At 37.5% G+C, this 19,472-nt stretch overlaps 1 protein-coding gene across 2 annotated transcripts; it reads right to left on the minus strand.

The window, feature by feature from the left end:
• Positions 1 to 3,776: 3,776 nt before the first annotated feature.
• Positions 3,777 to 19,049, minus strand: frk (fyn-related Src family tyrosine kinase). 2 transcript variants are annotated; one of them, XR_007830002.1, is made up of 9 exons: positions 18,266 to 19,049; positions 16,507 to 16,628; positions 14,837 to 15,000; positions 14,326 to 14,494; positions 14,072 to 14,230; positions 7,927 to 8,108; positions 5,458 to 5,623; positions 4,753 to 5,015; positions 3,777 to 4,477 (listed from the first exon to the last, which is right to left on the minus strand). XR_007830002.1 is itself a non-coding variant. In XM_051139046.1 (8 exons), exons 1-8 carry the CDS (start codon positions 18,640 to 18,642, stop codon positions 4,807 to 4,809), a joined length of 1,548 nt encoding a protein of 515 aa, XP_050995003.1. In that variant the 5' UTR covers positions 18,643 to 19,049; the 3' UTR covers positions 3,777 to 4,806. The 2 variants fall into 2 exon arrangements, 1 of the variants encoding a protein (XP_050995003.1); XM_051139046.1 differs by having other exon boundaries at positions 3,777 to 5,015.
• Positions 19,050 to 19,472: the final 423 nt, after the last annotated feature.

Consider the following 19,472-nt stretch of genomic DNA (forward strand, 5'->3'; position numbering starts at 1 on the left):
ATGCTGTTTGGAACGACATGGAGATAAGTGAGAGTAACCCTTTAAAGAGATGAAGATTCTGTCATCATCTACTCACCCTCTTGTAGTTCCAAACCCATAAGACTGGTTAATCTTTGAACAAGGTTCCCACTATTTCATGAACACCAGATTCAAGGACTTTTTAAAGCACCATTTATTTTATATCAAGCACCTATCAAATTCACACGCCAGCATATATAGTGTCACGAAAGACCTCTTACAGTACTTAACATTTCACTTACACTTAAAATCACGTGTTTTTGCAGCGGGCAGTATAATCAGCTTGCATGCTAAGATTTTTCTCGCGCTATCCCATCTCCACCCCAATCATTAACGCTGTTTCATATGTATATAGGATTTTTTTTTTTTTTTTTTTTTTTTTTTTTTTTTGAAGTAGCACCATTCTACTAAACAAAATTTATTTCAAATTTATTTCACGCACTTTCCTGGACCTATATTTGTTTTCAAGTACTTTCCAGGCCTTGAATCCACGTGTCTGATACTCAAGTACTTTGAAGCGTGGAAACCCTGCTGTTTGAAACACAAATTGAGATGTTTTTAATGAAATCTGAGAGGTTTCTGTTCCTACATTGAAAGACCAGGTAACCAAATCTAAAATGATCCAAACAGGTTATAAAGGCTTTGTAAAACAAGTCGATACTTAGGTCGATTGGCTTAATCCAAGTCTTGTAAAGAGATATGTTTGCTTTATATTATATTATACAAACCACAGTCTGTTGATCATTGGTTAAGCCATAGACCCCCAGACTTTTAGCTGTGCTTTATCTCTTTACCACTTTTGCTCCCTTCAGGGCCCTCTATCCCTTTGGCTCCACAACTGTTCTCCCCATTCACCCTTCACTTCACTTATGTGAAGAGAGTAATTTACTTGACAATTTATTGCAGAGAGTAATTTACTATGACAGCTTCATTCCATTTGGTGAAAGAACTGCTGAGAAAGTAAAGTGGCTAGAAAGTGGAAAAAAGAAAATGGAATAATTCCTCAAAACATCCAAATCAGTCTTCACAACTCCAGTGAACTGCGCTGGATGTATCTGGTGTGTTGGTTTGATGCTCTCCTTGTGCACCACTGTTATCCTGTTGGTATTATGATTATTTCCTGATGCTCTGTGGATGCAACTGCCTGTTGGACCATGCAACCAGTTGATCTAACTCCATTACAGGTGCATCTAAATAAATTAGAATGTTGTGGCAAAGTTCATTTATTTCAGTAATTCAACTCAAATTGTGAAACTTGTGTAATAAATAAATTCAGTGCACACAGACTGAAGTAGTTTAAGTCTTTGGTTCTTTTAATTGTGATGATTTTGGCTCACATTTAACAAAAACCCACCAATTCATTATCTCAACAAATTAGAATATGGTGACATGCCAATCAGCTAATCAACTCAAAACACCTGCAAAGGTTTCCTGAGCCTTCAAAATGGTCTCTCAGTTAAATTATGGTGTTGGTGTACTTGACTGGCCAGCAAACTCACAAGACCTGAACCCCATAGAGAATCCCATAGAGCTTCCATACCACCTCAGCAGTGCCACAGACTGATCATCTCCATGCCATGCCAATTTGAGGCAGTAATTAAAGCAAAAGGAGCCCCTACCAAGTACTGAGTACATATACAGTAAATGAACATACTTTCCAAAAGGCCAAAAATTTTTTTTTATTGGTCTTATGAAGTATTCTAATTTGTTGAGATTGATGAATTGGTGGGTTTTTGTTAAATGTGAGCCAAAATCATCACAATTAAAAGAACCAAAGACTTAAACTACTTCTAAACTACTTACTACTATAAATTTTGCATTTGAAAAATCCAACATGCACCAAACATCCTGCCATATTTGTAGTCTAAAAAAATCTGTTGTCAACAAAAGAGAAGCGATTGAAAACAGAATTTCTTGTGGTTTTATTTCATTTCTTTTTTTTTTAAAGAAATAATCAACATAGAGTTTTGTGGCTGATATAAAAATAAAAATAAAATAAAATAAAAATATAGCCTACACTACACCTACACTGTAGGTGTAGACTTTTTTTGTGTAAGTACAAGTCAAGTATACTTAAATGTCATTTCAAGTATATTTCTGAGTAAGTACATAAAACACATTTCTGAAGTGCTTAAAGTATACTGAAAGTATAGTTTCCTATTTTTAGTATAAAAGATAGCACACTTGAATAAACTTCTTTTTCGTAAGGGAATTCCAACAGGGGTATTGTGGGCTTGGGCGATACTTTTGCCCTATTCTATAAACAAGCATTGTGTCTTACTGTCTTTTATTTCAGTGGGATTTGCAGTGTACTACTGAGCTCATTCATGTGTCTTCCCCTGTGAAACACCTATGGCATGGTCAACAGCTCTGCTGGTAGCCAGACTCTATCTTCACTGTAGGACAGTGTGATTTTATATGGTCTCAATAGTGTCAGCTGCTTATTCAATGTCGAGTGCCCCAAAATCAAAAGGAAACATTTCCAGTTTCTCAACATAACCTCGGTTCAGACACGGCAGATGTGGAGATCGGTCACTGGACCCATCACAGGATGACGGAGACTGATCTCCAGAGTGATAGCTTCACCTCTGAATTTAGCGGAAAGCAGGTCAAGTCCGGTAGTCATGTCAAGGCCATGGAGGCCATCCATAAAAGGTTTATAGATCCAAGTCATAGCCATGAAGGCTGTCCATGAACCCTTTTGGCCCCAAGTCATTATGATGAAAATTACTATAAATGGGAAAGGTGAAATATAATTGTGACAGATGTGAATATATGTTGATTATCATATGCTTGACACAATGCCTTTATGAAAATGCAGTAGCCTTTGAGGGAATATGCTGAATTACAAAACAAAATAGAACCTCAAAAGAAGTTAGAACAGTTTTAGTGCCCCCGTGTGGTGGAAAAATAAATCATAATCCATGATCGTTGTTAGATATTAAAGTTTATTTCACTATTTGAGTACACATGATATGCAACTACATTATTCATTTAGACTCTCAATTACAAAAATATATTAAATATATATTTGAATTAGTCAAATACAGAGTAAGAATTATGTATTTTACATACAGTACTTTTTAGTCTGTATTTTTTATAAATGCACACTAAACTGTGATAATATTTAAAAATATATATTTATATAAAAACATCTGCTATGCTCACCAAGGCTGCATTTATTTGATTAAAAATACAGTAACAACACTAGTATTATAGTATTAAAATAACTTTTCATTAACACTTTATTTTAAGGTTTCTTAACTAGTTGCTTATTAGCATGCATATTACTAGAATATTAGCCATTTATTAGCACTAATTAAGCACATATTAATGCCTTATTCTATGTGACCTTATTCTGCATCCCTAATCCTACCCATACCTAAATTTAACAACTACTTTACTATTAATAAGCAGCAAATTAGGAATTTATTGAGGGAAAGTAGTTACTAGTGAAAATGTGTTCCCTATTCTAAAGTGTTACCAACTTTTCTATTTTAATACATCTTAAAATTCCATGGTAATCCAAAATTTTTAGCATTCATTACTGTCACATGATCCTTCAGAAATCATTCTAATATGCCGATTTGGTTTTCAATAAGTATGGCTTATTATCATCTTAAAATAAACTTTTGCAGAAACTGGCATAGACTGTTTGTTCAAGATTCTTAAATAAATATAAAGTTCAATAGAATTTTTAAAAGTCTTGATCAGTTTAATGTGTCCTTGTTGAATATTACTGATTCCACACTCTTAAATGGTCATGTATACTGTATTTTTATTTTCTTACAAGAGAGTGAAAAAAGAATCACAGTCTGTAAATTAACCTCAAAAATGCTCTATTTAAACCCAAAATGTATTTTAAAATCACTGTGACTGTACAATACATCTAATTATTAAAGTTTTCACACTTTTGTGTATTGCTTAATGCTGTGAGCAAATGTATGTAGTGGATTCTGAACATTCTTCTCTTGAACAAGTAATGCTGTTAGTCTGACAGGCAGTGACTCATTCACTATTTAAACTTAACGTAAAAAACTGGTTAATCTGGCTACACTGCTACCTGTTTCTATACGTGTGTCGCCCAGGTTCTTTATTTTTGTTCCTTAATAGTTTCCGTTTCATGGTGCCAGCATGAGTGCAAGACAAGTGACACTAAACCACCATGATATTGCTAGCATACAGTATGCACACAGCAGCAAATACAGATAGATGTGCCTCCACAGACAGAATAGAGAAACACAAATAGGAAATAATCAGAAGGCTCAGAATATATTTGATTTAAAGCTAACTTGTTTTGTGAATTGTGAAAAATCTCTGTCAACAGCGTTAACAGAACTGCATACATTGGCTGGTTTCCATTCCACCTGTTCTCCAGTTTGTCCCTGGTCGGCAGAATCTAGTGCCGCCACATATTCCTTGCTACAGATCCAATATTAATGTGTCTTTGAGCAGAACACTGAAACAAGCAGAGCAATTTGTTTTTTAAAAAAAGTGCTTTTCAAGGAAACCAACTGATTAACAGGTTACCCACCGTTGTCTCTGCAACTGAATCCAGAATTGGACAAACTATTTTATCATCCAAATAATTACATGCTTCAGCTTTAACTAGTGCAGTTTGAACATATGAAAACTCTTGATGAGTACACTGAACATTATATGTGTACATTAAGAATACATAAAGAATACATAAAGGCATCTGGTTCATTTTGATACTAAAATAGCATCAAATACCTGCACTTGGCTCATTTGCAGTTACATTACAGCATTTGTAAGCAGTAGGGTCTTTTAGTAGCGGCTTGCATCATCGTAAGAGCTGACATCCATATCAAAGAATTCCTCGAGTTTCCACTGCAGAGTTTCAAAGGTGGGTCTGTCTGCAGGGGAGCCCTTCCAGCATTCACACATGATGTCATACAAATATTTTGGGCAGTTCGGAGGGCATGACATCCTGTGGCCTTTGGGCAACTGTTGCATCACCTGAATGTTAGTCATGGCTGAAAAAGAGCGAAAATCAATATTAAAATTCTTCAGTTCTTTGACAAGGTCAAAAATTATTGTAGTATGCAACTTGTGGGTCGAAATCCAAAATGGGTTACAAAATAAATAAATTAATAAATAAATGAAAGAAACACTGAAATGCAGTTCAGTGAGGAAGGGCCACATTTCATACTGATATGAATACATTTTATAATTAGATTTTTCTTTAGGACCCAGAATGTACTATGGACATCAACTTGATTAATATGACAAACAAAAGGTTTAAGTTAGATACACTGAAGGACTCTTTCTTTTTTTTAAATAGTCAATAGCCTTTAGTTTACATCACACCATGATTTGCTGTTGCTATTGGATTTGTGCCCCTGAAGGCTAGACAAATCAGCAGAAGTTTTGATCTATTTTTCTGAATAAGTGCAATTATATATCAGAATGACGTACTTGGGTACGGCATCTGTCCAAACGTCACAATTTCATACAGTAGGATCCCAAAAGACCAGACGTCAGATTTGATGCTGAATTTGTTCTCGTTGATGGCCTCAGGAGCAGTCCATTTCACTGGAAACTTGGTTCCTTCTTTGGCCTCATAAACGTTCTCATTTTCCATCTAAAGAAATCAGAAAGTGAGAAAGTTAAAAGTATAGTTTTTACGTATTTTTTATACACAATCAGTGCATACGTTATAGTAGTGGCTCTCAACTGGCTGGTCTCAGAACATCAAGTGGTGATTTATCATACAAAGGTAAAGAAAATATCCTTACAATGAAATGACATAGTATGACATAGTAATATTACAATGATTTGAATAGACCCAACCCCATACAAACTTAATGATATGAAAAGACTGAATAAGGAAACTGTCAGTTTTGTAAATGAATAAACAGTTAGGATAAACACTGGGTCAAATATTGGAGAGACTGACTGAACACACAGAACATTTAATGTTTCTAAGGCTATCTGTTTTGTGTTTAGCTTACCATTTGCATTTACAGATGCATCTCAACAAATTAGAATACTTCATAAATCCAATTAAAAAAAAATTAAAAAACATTTTTAGTGAATTGTTGGCCTTCTGGAAAGTATGTTAATTTACTGTATATATACTCAATACATGGTAGGGGCTCCTTTTGCTTTAATTACTGCCTCAATTTGGCGTAGCATGGAGGTGATCAGTCTGTAGCACTGCTGAGGTGGTATGGATGCCCAGGTTTCTTTGACAGTGGCCTTCAGCTCATCTGCATTTTTTGGTCTCGTTTCTCATTTTCCTCTTGACAGTACCCCATAGATTCTCTATGGGGTTCAGGTCCGGTGTGCTTGACTGGACAGCAAACTCACCGGACCTGAACCCCATAGAGAATCTATGAGGTACTGTCAAGAGGAAAATGAGACACCAACTTTTGGTGCTTATGGCAGTGTGGGCAAGTGCCAAATCCTGCTGGAAAGTGAAATTAGCATCTTTAAAAAGCTGGTCAGCTGAAGGAAGCATGAAGTGCTCTAAAATTTCTTGGTAAACGGGTGCAGTGACTTTGGTTTTCAAAAAACACAGTGGACCAACACCAGCAGATGACACTGCACCCCAAATTATCACAGACTGTGGAAACTTAACACTGGACTTCAAGCAACTTGGGCTATGAGCTTCTCCACCCTTCCTCCAGACTCTAGGACCTTGGTTTCCAAATCAAATACAAAACTTGCTCTCATCTGAAAAGAGGACTTTGGACCACTGAGCAACAGTCCATTTCTTCTTCTCCTTAGCCCAGGTAAGATGCCTCTGACGTCATCTGTGGTTCAGGAGTGGCTTAACAAGAGGAATACGACAACTGTAGCCAAATTCCTTGACACGTCTGTGTGTGGTGGCTCTTCATGCCTTGGCCCCAGCCTCAGTCTATTCCTTGTGAAGTTCACCCAAATTATTGAATCGATTTTGCTTGACAAGCCTCTCAAGGCTGTCACGTTGTTCCAAGGATGAGACCAAAGACAGATGTTAGGTGCAAACCAATACGGAGTTTTATTGACAATAGTGAAATGTTGGAGTGCAGATATATATTGAGCAGAGAGATGCTTATCTGTAAGTTCTTGTGTTGTAATGAGAGAAGTCCAGAGTTCGTAGGGTAAACAAAGCAGTGAATCCAACATGTAGCAAGGGAGAGTCCGGAGAGAAGAAAATGCAGAGAGCTCTGGAGCAAACATTCGAGTGTGAACGGTAGACCAGACAATGAGGTACTGATTGCCAGGGGTTTTTATAGGTGGTGCTAAGTAAGAACAGGTGATGGTAATCAGTACTCAGGTGATTGAGAACGGGTATGCTGTGATGTAGCTGGTGAGGGTGGCTGTGGTGAATGCCTGACAAAGGCTGTGTTTCTCTCGGTTGGTTGTGCATCTTTTTCTTCCACACTTTTTCCTTCCACTCAACTTTCTGTCAACATGCTTGGATACAGCACTCTGTGAACAACCAGCTTGTGGTTTCTTGTGAAGTGGTCTTCTGGACAACTGTCAGATCAGCAATCTTCTCCATGGTTGAGTAGCCTAGTAAACCAAACTGAGAGACCATTTTGGGCTCAGGAAACCTTTGCAGGTGTTTTGATTAGCTGATTGGCATGTCACCATATTCTAATTTGCTGAGATAAATTGGAGGGTTTTTGTTAAATGTGAGCTAAAATCACCACAATTAAAATAATCAAAGAATTAAACTACTTCAGTCTGTGTGCATTGAATTTATTACATGAGTTTTACAATTTGAGTTGAATTACTGAAATAAATGAACTTTTCCACAACATTCTAATTTATTGAGATGCCTGTATTTTTCATACTGTCTGTGACACTGTTGTGACAGATCTGTGACTCATTTTTGGGATGAACCCATTTAAGAACCACTGCCCAATAGGCAAGCTGAGGGACAATATTTCTCACCTGAAATACTCGTGCCAAGCCAAAGTCAGCCACCTTGCACACATTGTTATCACCCACCAGAACGTTTCGTGCCGCAAGATCTCTGTGAATGTAGTTCTGCAACTCAAGATATGCCATGCCACATGCCACTTGTGCTGCCATTTCTATCTGATCAGACAATTGCAGAGAAGACCCTTTGTCTTCTGTATGAGACATATAGGAAATAAATATAATTAACACAAATGTACCATTTCAAATGCACTGATAAATGAAGTGGACTGATTTATTAATCCTGAATTATCATACCATCTTAATGATGGTATATGTTTGGTAAACATCGCCATCTGACAGATACAGTACAACACTTCTCAGACATTACAAGACCAACAGACACCATCAGAAATCTTGGAACAACAAGATGTGTAAATGTTATGTCTTATTTTATTTAAAGATATTTTATATCTTTTATATTTATATTTATATTTATATTTTATATTTTATATTTTATATATATATATATATATATATATTTGTTTTTGTTTTTGTTTTGTTTTTTTCATGTACTACAGCCCTTCAGAAGCTAATGTATTTTATATGCCCTCTTATTTTGTTAAAAATATTAACATTTTGCACATTCTGCAAGATGTACTTTACTGTAGTTTTGTATTGTTTGTATTGTATTGTTTTATGTTATATGTTTGCATGGTTCAAACAAATAGCCTGATTGGTTGTATATTAACTTTTACTGTAATGACCACAACTGCATGATGCCTGCTAGCAAGTGCATTTATGATTGCCATTTAAAATGTGGCAATAAGAAAGCATCACAGCCTGTGTAAACAAGACTGTTTCCTTTCCTCTCTCCATCTCATCTCAGGCTGGTTTCCTAGAAACTGCTCTGTGGTGCTATTAAAACATTGTTTGTTTGAGCATTTGAAAGTTATTGTCTGACCATTGGCAGTATTCAAGAAACACCTGCTTTAAAAAAAACAGTTTTTTTTTTTTTTTTATAAAATGATTGCAACAGTGAATGTTAATAATACATCATTATTAAATGTAATATCCATAATAATGAATCACTCTCATGTAATCAACAGTTGCTGCCTAACTAATTCTGAAAACTATTGATTTCAAACTTTCCTTTTGGTCTACCCTAGTTGTTATATCGCCTTCTTGCATAAAATGTTTTGCAAAATTCACTTTTAACTTCACTTCATTTTTGTTCTCAGTCCCTCTAGTGACATCATATAGCCCAAGCCAGACTATAGACCAATTATCTGTTTGTAAAGATTCGGGATGCGCGTGCAGCATGGTTGCAGAAAACCCAGGAGAGATGGCCTTTATGGCTAGAGAATTATACGGATACAGTACAAAATACTTAATTTAAAAGGAGTATAGATAATATTGATTACATGTCATTTTCAAAATGTTATTCACATATTACAAGAGCTTGTTACCCAGAGATAAGCACTGTTATTCAATGAAACTGATGTTTGACAGTGGCATAGTCTTACAGTTCCGAAACAGGTATGACATTTTTTGTGGGCCGTTCAAGTGGCAGTCTATGGAGCCATGAAATAAAAGAATATAAAACGGTTAATTTGATTTTATATTTCACAATTCTGAGATATATATATCCCACAACTCTAGAGGAAAAACAACTCATCATTCTCTCTTTTCCCCTCAGCTCAGAGTTTCACACACTTCTGGCTTTTTTCCCCTCAGAATTAACAAAACTCACTAGTTTTGTTAAATCGAGTTATAAAGTCCGAATTAGGAGATATAATCTTGCATTTGTGAGAAAAAAGTCAGAATTGTGAGATAAACTGAAAAAATGTTGATTTAATAGTAGGTTGAATTAATAGTAGGTTTAAATAATATTTCATGCTGTAACTGTAGGGCTAATACAGCACGTCCCTTATGAACAGCATATGTGAATATTATGTAGACCTAACTGTTTAAATCAAATTTATGCTTTAAAAGTAGAGTAATCGTAGCAGTTTTCATCCATAGTATGTCTGTTTAAACGTCTGCTTCAAATGGCATCTTTGACTACAGTATTCTATAAAAGTTATTTGCATTCCGATTTTGACATCAAAAGGCACACAAATATTTTTTTGTCTTATTCCATGGATTTTACCCATTTGCCTCCACTTGTAACCAATGTTTTTCTGCAACCACTATCCGCGCACAGCTGCAAGTGACATCACTGTGTCGTCTACTCAAAATTGGCCTATAGTTACACAGCAATAATCCCACATCTCCCCTTTCTAGAGAACAAAGGGTAGACTACCTTTGTCTCAAAATATCTTAGAGGATTATTATGCATCTTTTGCTGGAAGATCTGCTCCTATCTAACTCCTTGAACAAACAGGTAGTTTCAACACTGGTGCTTGCATCTTCAACATTCTTCCTCAATTATTTACATTGAGTGGTAGGGAACCTGTACCCACAACACACTCAGTTCACAGGTTCAGTCTTACTGGTTTCACTATTTGCCTCCCACACTTGGTTCTAGGAGTGGATGTCAAATCTGGAATGTCCTGCTTCTCTGAGTGACTGCCAACATTCCAAGTGTCTCTTTGACTGACGGCAGGATGTATTTCTCTCAGCGAACTGACTCATTCAACTTGGAAAGGTTTACGCATATTCGAAGAGCACCCAACTTCTTCGGGACCACAACCATCCCGGCACACTAGTCTGTTGGTTCCTCCACTCTACTAATTACTCCCAACATCTCCATACAATGCAGCTCCTCTTTAACTTTCCCCATTAGAGGTAGCGGGATTCGTCTCAGGGTTCTGAGTGAGAGTGGAGTGGCACCTGGTTTCAGACTGATCACATGCGGCTGTCGTACTTCTCCCAGACCACTGCACAGTTTTGGGTAGCTCATTTTTAGTGTTTTAGTGTCAATGGTATTTAAAGGGTTACTGCACCCCAAAATGAAAATTTTGTCAGTAATCACTTACCCCCAATGTCGTTCCAAACCCGTAAAAGCTTTGTTTGTCTTCAGAACACAAATTAAGATATTTTTGATGACAGCTCACTGACCCTCCCATAGACAGCAATGTAACTGACGTCCAGAAATGTAGCAAGGAGATCGGTAAAATAATCCATGTGACATCAGGGGTTCAACCTTAATTTTACAAAGCTACGAGAATACTTTTTGTATGCACAGAAAACAAAAATAACACTTTATTCATTAAATAAAAACAGCATACCCACGTGACGCAGCTGACACCGAACAGCATACGTTGTTTGCGTTCAGTGGACACGCTCCAAAATGGCGCTAGGGTAACGCGGAGAAGGCGAATTGTTGAATAAAGTCATTATTTTTGTTTTCTTCATATACAAAAAGTATTCTCATAGCTTTGTAAAATTACGGTTGAACCCCTGATGTTACATGAATTATTTTACCGATCTCCTTGCTACATTTCTGAACGTTGCTCATGTTAACTACATTGCTGTCTATGGGAGGGTCAGAGAGCTGTCAGAATGCATCAAAAATATCTTAATTTGTGTTCCAAATTAAGATATAGCTCCCCAGTACCTGAGTGAGCTCTTATCGCATTATAGTCCCTCACGTCCGCTGCGTTCTCAAAACTCTGGCAATTTGATAATACCGAGAATATCAAAATCAACCGCGGGCGGCAGATCTTTTTCTTATTTAGCACCCAAACTCTGGAACAATCTACCCTACAATGTTCGGGACGCAGACACACTCTGTCAGTTTAAATCTAGATTAAAGACCCATCTCTTTAACCTTGCTTACACATAACAAATCCACATTCTTATAATTCAAATCCGTTAAAGGATTGTTAGGCTGCACTAATTAGGTCAACCGGAACCGGGAACACTTCCCATAACACCCGATGTACTCGGTGCATCGTCAGAAGAATGGCATCTACGCTAATATTAGTCTGTTTCTCTCTTATTCCGAGGTCACATTAACCACCAGATCCAGTCCGTATCCAGATCAGATGGTCACTGCAGTCCCCGGATCCAGTCCGAACCCAGCCCAGACGGTGGATCAGCACCTAGAGACGACCTCTACAGCCCTGAATGTCAGCGGAGTCCACATCAACTAGATGAGCCCCAGAGACGGATCCACATTAAAGACCACATCACCTAGACGGCTGTCGGCACAAGACCACGGGAACTTTGGCCAGAGGAGAACTGGCCCCCGACTGAGCCTGGTTTCTCCCAAGGTTTTTTTCCATTTGTCACCGATGGAGTTTTGGTTCCTTGCCGCTGTCGCCTCTGGCTTGCTTAGTTGGGGACACTTTCTCTTAACACAATATTGCATTTTACTTTATTGTTTTTGATTAACTACCTTTACCTATAATGTGAGTGTTTAATGTTGCCTTTGGCATTGTTGATGTACTGTTTCCTATTTAATACTGTACAGCCGCCTTGTCACAATTCTGTATTGTTAAAGGCGGTATATAAATAAAGGTGACTTGACTTGACTTGACTTCCAAAGACAAACAAAGCTTTTACAGGTTTGGAACGACATGGGTGTAAGTAATTAATGATTGGGTGGCAGTAACCCTTTAATCATGCCACAAGCCCAAGCTTTGAGATAGACGGCCATCCCAGAAGTGCAGTATGCAAACTTCTGATTACATCCACATCATCCTCTGACTGTTTTCCACTTCTCTTTAGCAGAAGCTTTGCAACTTGGAACTACATCCAAAGGAGCTTGCCCTGGCCCAAGCAACGGCCTTGTCGGATCCCTGAGGGCAGGTAATTTTTCTTTAAAAATGTCTTTGAACATTTCTGCTGGAAGTGACATCGGCCCCCGTTCAATTTTAAACGACACTTGTTTATGACCAATGTCTGTGTCTACCATCCATGGTTCTCCAGGTTCTGTGATGCTGCCCAGGAATATGGGGTCACTCTCATGAACTTCACACACAGATTTTGATGAAGCATACACTCACTTGTAATAGCCTTTTTTCCAGCAGGAGTGACATTTTACATCCTTGCTTTGCGTGAGCCAGAGAGCCACCACACTTATGCCACTGGTTGCTACTCATTTTGCCGGAGACTGACATGTGAGGCTTTAATTCAGGGTTGTTCCCTTTCTGGAGTCTGCCTATATCATGTTTTTTCCTTGAACACCCTAACGGCAGAGCTAGCGTCAGCAGCCACAGTATCCGATGTGCTTCTCAATGCTGCTTGCTGTCGTTTCACCTCCTCACTTTGTTATGCCATTGCAATTGCTTTATCCAGCGTCAGCTCATAATTCAGCTGCATACATTCAGTCTATCCCTAATCAGCTCATCATGTAATGCTGAATAATTGCATTGCTCTGCAAGAGCATACAAAGCTGTCAAAAATGAATCCACAGTCTCATTTTCCTCCTGTTTGCGCATGTTAAAAGGAGCATGTTCAAATATCAACGGCCTCATTCCCTGTGCAGTAAATGAAACTATTCACCTGGTTTTGTCTGAGTTTTCATGCAAGTTGCTCACCAGTTGAAATAATTTGAACCTTCGGATCCATTTTGGCAGTTCTTGTGGTTCAGAAAAGTTGAAAGGCTTGGGTGGCCGCATACTTAATGTAGGACTCGGTCCTGCTGCTCTCGCTGCAGCGACTGCATCATCTCCACCGTCCATTTCAGCTCAAACTTTCTACCCAGCGTATCTGGGCTTTTATGAAACTAACTGAAGCTGCTATCATGTTAAACTACTGCACTTGGCTGGCACTTCAGTGTCATTCTCACTCCCTCTAGTGTCACCTACAGAAGGAGTGAGTATAAGCTTTTTTTAATGATTTTTTGCAAATCGCCTTTCCTAATAATATGCTAGTTAGCAAGTTCCACAGCTAAAAGTTCAGTGTCAGAGAACTGCTCGTCACCCCACGGAAGAGAGGGGCAGGGGGAGCAGAGCTCATTAGCATTTAAAAGGACATGCACTGAAACGGGTCGGGTTTAATTTTAACTAAAGTATGTTATAGACTTTTCATTAAGACCCTAAAGAACCATATCAACCTGTTGACAATGGGCATCTGATGACCCTTTTAATTACAAAAAGTTTAGTTTTTAATGCTGGTAAAAAGGTTCTCAACTTGTTTCGGATGTAAACTGTACAAGAATCGTCACTACAATATCAGTGAAATACCTGACATAATTGGGTTTGAGACTTGTGCGGGTGTGTCTTACTTTGCAGATATTCTAAAAGGCTTCCTTTGCTCATGAGCTCCGTGACGATGTAAATGGGCTCTTCCATGGTGCAGACAGCATAGAGCTGGATGAGTTTGGGGTGACGGAGTTTCTTCATGATCTGAGCTTCACGCAGGAAGTCTTTTGGATCCATAGTTCCTAGCACACATACAACAGACGTACAGTATAGCATGCCATGTACATGTATGTTTGGAGATGTGTGTCTTCCATCTTGTGTCTGTTTGTGTGTGTACCTGGTTTGAGTGTTTTAACAGCAACGGATGTTCTGTCATTCCATAAGCCTTTATAGACCTCGCCAAACTGCCCTGCTCCCAACTTCGTCAAGAGTTTTACAGAGGAACGTGAGATCTCCCAATGATCCACAGTGTTGTAAGATAGACCATGTGTCTCTGGAGCCATTGTCTAATAACCCCCCCACACAGACACACACACACACAAAAGCAAGGAAATATGTATTGGATTAAATATTTCAATTTTAAGCGTTCAATTGCTGTATTCTGTGGTCAAAGATTTTTGTAAAATTTCACTATTTACTCACATTCTTTGAACAAAATCAGATAATTTAAAATGATTTTTTGTATTAAGTATTTGTATGAATTATGTATTAAGTGAGAGAAAGTATAGTCAGCCAATTATTGTAGTGAAATAAACCCTTCAATGTTTTGTTTGTTTGTTTGCTTTTGTTTTTGTTTTCTGTTGTTTTTGACAGAACTTTTTTTTTATGTAATAGTAAATGTTACACACTTTTTTGCAGGGTTCTGCCAAACGAACACAGAGGCCATCATCATTTCTGGAGTAGTGCTCCACTAGTTCTCTCAATGTGAGAAAACTACGAATCCTTGACACATAGTAGCCACCAGTGTCCAGCTTTCTGATCTTATAATGCTTCACTTTTCCATTGTCCAGCACTGCAATACAGACAGAGAGCAAATCAAGAACCCCAATGATGATACAAGATGGGCTAATAAGTAAGAAAACAAAGCCATTACACTGAAAAAAAATGGTACTCTAAATAAATGTAACATCTAAATAAAAAAAATATGTATTAAAAAAAATCTTATTTAACATTACAGAATCAACCTAAATATATTAGGTTACAATGACAAAACTAAATTTAAGAGAAAGATCAGGTTGAAATAGCTCTTCAATGTAACAATTGCAGGTTACCACTTTTTACAGTGTAATGGCTTCCTCACTTTGATTCTAATCCTTATTTTCATCCGGATCAGTACTGAAATGCACAACTGTGTGTAATATGTATCATCTTATTTTATATATGTTTTTGTTCTATTTCGCCAATGAAAATTACAAAGCCGCAACAAAAGTGTTGTGCATCTCATATAGATCCTGTCCACGACAGGCCTAATCCAAACAAGGTGTCAGAACAAAAACACAATCAGTAAATTACTATCTAATTTTCACTGTTGACAAAAACCCAAAAAATATCCAGATATCATTTTTTGTCAACATAGTACACTCTTAAAGGCCAGTACTAAGTACATAGTACTAAATTACATAGGCCAGAATACCAGTAGATTTTTAGGGGGCGAACAACTTAAAAATAAATAAATAAACCCAAGTATCTTAAAACAATTGCTTACAGTTCAACCTCTCTATTCTATACCCTATTTTTCTGAAATGGCCCCTTTTTCTGCCTTTCTTGAGAATAATTCAGAACATAATATTTTGAATTCATCCCTCTCAAATTTCATCTGAGAACAAAGCACAAACTCTAGTTTAAAGACCAATCTACAAGGAGTGGCACTGAAAGCTCAGGGCAGAGTCTAGTGTTAATGAGCTGGTGAGTAATCAGGTACTCTCAGTCACATGCTGGTTGACGACATTGGCGGTTCCTATAACCAGGCACTTTGGCCAGAGTCCTCATCAAGAGTATACCTCTCACGATCTTCAAATGTCAAGTGACTCTAAGACTCTGGAATGAGGAAACATATGTTTATCCTTCTTGTTACTAATAAGGAAGTGGATACACAAGCCTTGGTTAAAAAAACACATTTCAAAATTCAGATGTGCTTTTGATGACAGCTAAATATAAGTCACATCCAGATTTTATCATAATTTTTTTTTACATATATCCTGTTTTTGTTTGTTTGTTTGTTTTTTTACTTTTTATGTTTCACAAAAGAGTGTTAACAAAGATATGCTAATACATGTGAAGCTGTGGGACACAACAGATCATGTGGCCATAACCAACAAGTTCTGCAGGTTTGTTTCCTGAAGAACTCAAAAGTATGTTGTGTATACTTGCACTGCATAGTTGGTAAAGACACCAATCTTTCATGTCAGTACTTCTGACGTAAGTCAAATGATGTCAAACTTTGACAAGAGAGCAATAGACCTTTTTAGATTTTTTTTTTTTTTTTTTTTTGTCGTTTTTAATCTGACATCAAATGTACCTGACAGTGAGAGCTCCCCTGCTTGGCTTTCACAGTTTCTGATCAGAAAAGCTCCATGCTTGTTCTCTTTAGATGTCAACATCTTCTCTGCCTCCAAGCGCTTGGTTTCTGGAAAATACCATCTGCAGTGGAAGAACAGCACAATGTTATTTAATCTAAATATCAACCAGTATTAGAGCTCACACAATGAGTTTTAAAAACCAACACAAAACAATTAATAAAATACAACAAACCATAAAATCATTTTTCATTTTTAAACACTTTTTGTTGTTGTTCTTGTTCTTGTTGACATCAAGGATTGTGTGTCCAATTAAACTCTACAACATTTTGGTATAAATTGACCTGTCACTTACTAACATGGCTAACAGTAATCCAATATTTAGCCCAGTGTTTGTTTCATTTTATTTCACTGTTCTGCTGTTGTTTAAAGCATTTACAAAGCTGTCACTTTTCTATTCAGTGTATGCCATTTTAAAAAGTTTGCATGTAATAATGCTAATACATTTCAGTGTTTGGTTTTTAAAGACATTTTTGTTTACTTCTGTAGAATTCTGTAATGTGTTCCCAGTATAATATCATGAATTCTGAACCTCTGAAGCGTGCCAGTTGAGAACCAGCAGGGTAATCTAGTCTCCAGGTGTGGATAACAACTGAGCATGTTCAAATAAAGACTACAAAATTCTTATGATAAAATAACCTTTGGTCTCCTCAGTGTTTATGATTGTTGACATATAACACACTGCTTATGCAGAGACATTGTTGTCCAGTAGGTTATGTCTAAATCTTCCAACACAGGGATCATACATGTACATCTGAAGATTTGCTGACACATGATGCTGTCACACATCAGCAATACAATGAACTATAATCAAATCTTGTCAAACGACTACATTTCACTACAAAGTATGTCAAATTGCTACAAAACATTTACACTCAAGCAAATTATGTAATTGGTGACAGACCTGGAAAAACTGGAAAGTTATGTCTAACAAATTCCATTTGTCAGAAACTATTCAGCATGCCAAAGTGAGATACAAAGCAAAGTGGCCTTGTCACTTAAGATAACATCACGCAAGGCAGCTTTTGATCATTATCAGAGTTACTGAGTCTGCCTCTGACACCTTTTACCTTACACTTCTAGCAGGTTTTAAATTAAAATCTATTTATTTTATTTTATTTTTTATTTTTTTACTATTAACCTACTATTTTTTATCGATTTATGACACCTACAGTGAAAGCACAAAGCCTATGAATCATTAACAGGCTCATAATTTACTTCCTGGTTGACCAATGAACATTAACTAGCTTCCCACAAGAAACAACAGACAATGCTGAATCTGTTGCCAGCTGCTGCCAGGAATGTTCATAATATCCTCATATGAGATATGCAGAGGACTTCATTCAGTGCCAGTTGTCAGTACTGTACTGGTGGTGTAAATTTAAAGATTGTGACTTAGCCTATCTCTGTCTCATGTGATGACTGTCTGTGATTTTCAGGAAGAGCAGGGGTTCTAGTAAATAGCCCTACGTTTTTTAAGCTAAGATGTGGTGAGAAAGAAGGATGCTGGAATGCAGGAGATCATCCTGACCACAACTTATTCAGGGAAATCCTTCCTAACCAAACCACACTAATGCGACCCCCGTTTTCCAACTAATCCCATCTTTTAAAAATGAATTAATTGCATACCATCCCTAGTACTGATATGCCTATAAAATTTCTTTGAAGATTTGCTTTAATTCTCAGTGCACAGAAACTTACGGTTCAGCATCGAGGCTTTCTATGGGTGCCACATAATTTGCAGGAATATAGCCCTCTTTGTTCGCTGAAATCCCGGTGAGTGCTCTTGCGTACCACCAATCTTCCTCTTTCCTGAGAGGTTCCAGTTTATCCCCTGCGTTAAAACTCAAATCATTTTCCGTGCGCGCCGTGTAGTCGTACAGCGCAACGTAAACGTAGCCGGGTTTCTCTACAGGTGTCGGAGGTAATTTCATGTCGGCTCTTTTCACAGCATTTTCGTTTGTAATCACTTTAATATCCGGTTTCTTGGTGGTAGTTGAGGTGTTAGTCGCCGGCTCTTTGAAACACGGGAAAGTACTTTGACAGCACAGTGTAAACCTCTCTCTGAAATCTTCCATTGTTAAGTTGTTTACCAGTCCCGTATGTGTATATCAAGTTAAACTGAAGCAGTTTTTCGCATTTCAGTGAACCATGAGGTTTATTTTATTCCATGAAATTTTGCGTGAACCTGAGATGAGGCGCGTCGTCCATCCTGTGAGCTTGTGAAAACCCCTGGACCAATGACACGAGATAGCACAGTCCTGTCAACAGTAAAGCAGGCGATTTATTGCTTGCAGTCAAAAATCTGCTCGCATTTCCTGGTCAAATTCCCCTGACAAAGTTCAAGATCATTCACCGCTCCTCGGTCATGCCAATGCCGTTTTACAGAAACGTATCTTAAGTTTAAGTAAAACCCTGAGAATGTGGAATGTTTTAGGCGAGCACAGACAGACTGGATTCTAAGACAGGTTTGTTTCTTCAATACGCCCTCAGACCAGGGCTCTCTCTAATGCTGGTCCCATATTGCGCAATGATTAATCCAGTTTACAGTTCAAGCTAGTAAGCTAAATGAAAACACGAAAAAGTGTCAAAAGCAGACTTTTTAACAATCGTAAAAATCTAGTAATTTGTTGGTAGGCTACTTTTGTTACTCACAAAACCCCAAGTAAGGTATTGATTTGTTTCAGTACAACTGAGGTGGGGCTAAAATTTTCATTCATTTCCCCTACTTCTGCAGTTATTGCAGTTTTTAACGTCAACTTACTGTTAAATTGTTGATAAATTTTTTTTTTTAAACATTAAATAAATTGACACCATAAATTGACGCTGATTCACTGAAATTGTTTGACGTCAAAAAATTGATCGGACTTCATTGGACTATTAAACCACACTTGATGCAGCAATATAA

The sequence above is a fragment of the Labeo rohita genome, chromosome 20 (assembly GCF_022985175.1).
Source record: "Labeo rohita strain BAU-BD-2019 chromosome 20, IGBB_LRoh.1.0, whole genome shotgun sequence".
NCBI classification, from domain to species: Eukaryota; Metazoa; Chordata; class Actinopteri; order Cypriniformes; family Cyprinidae; genus Labeo; species Labeo rohita.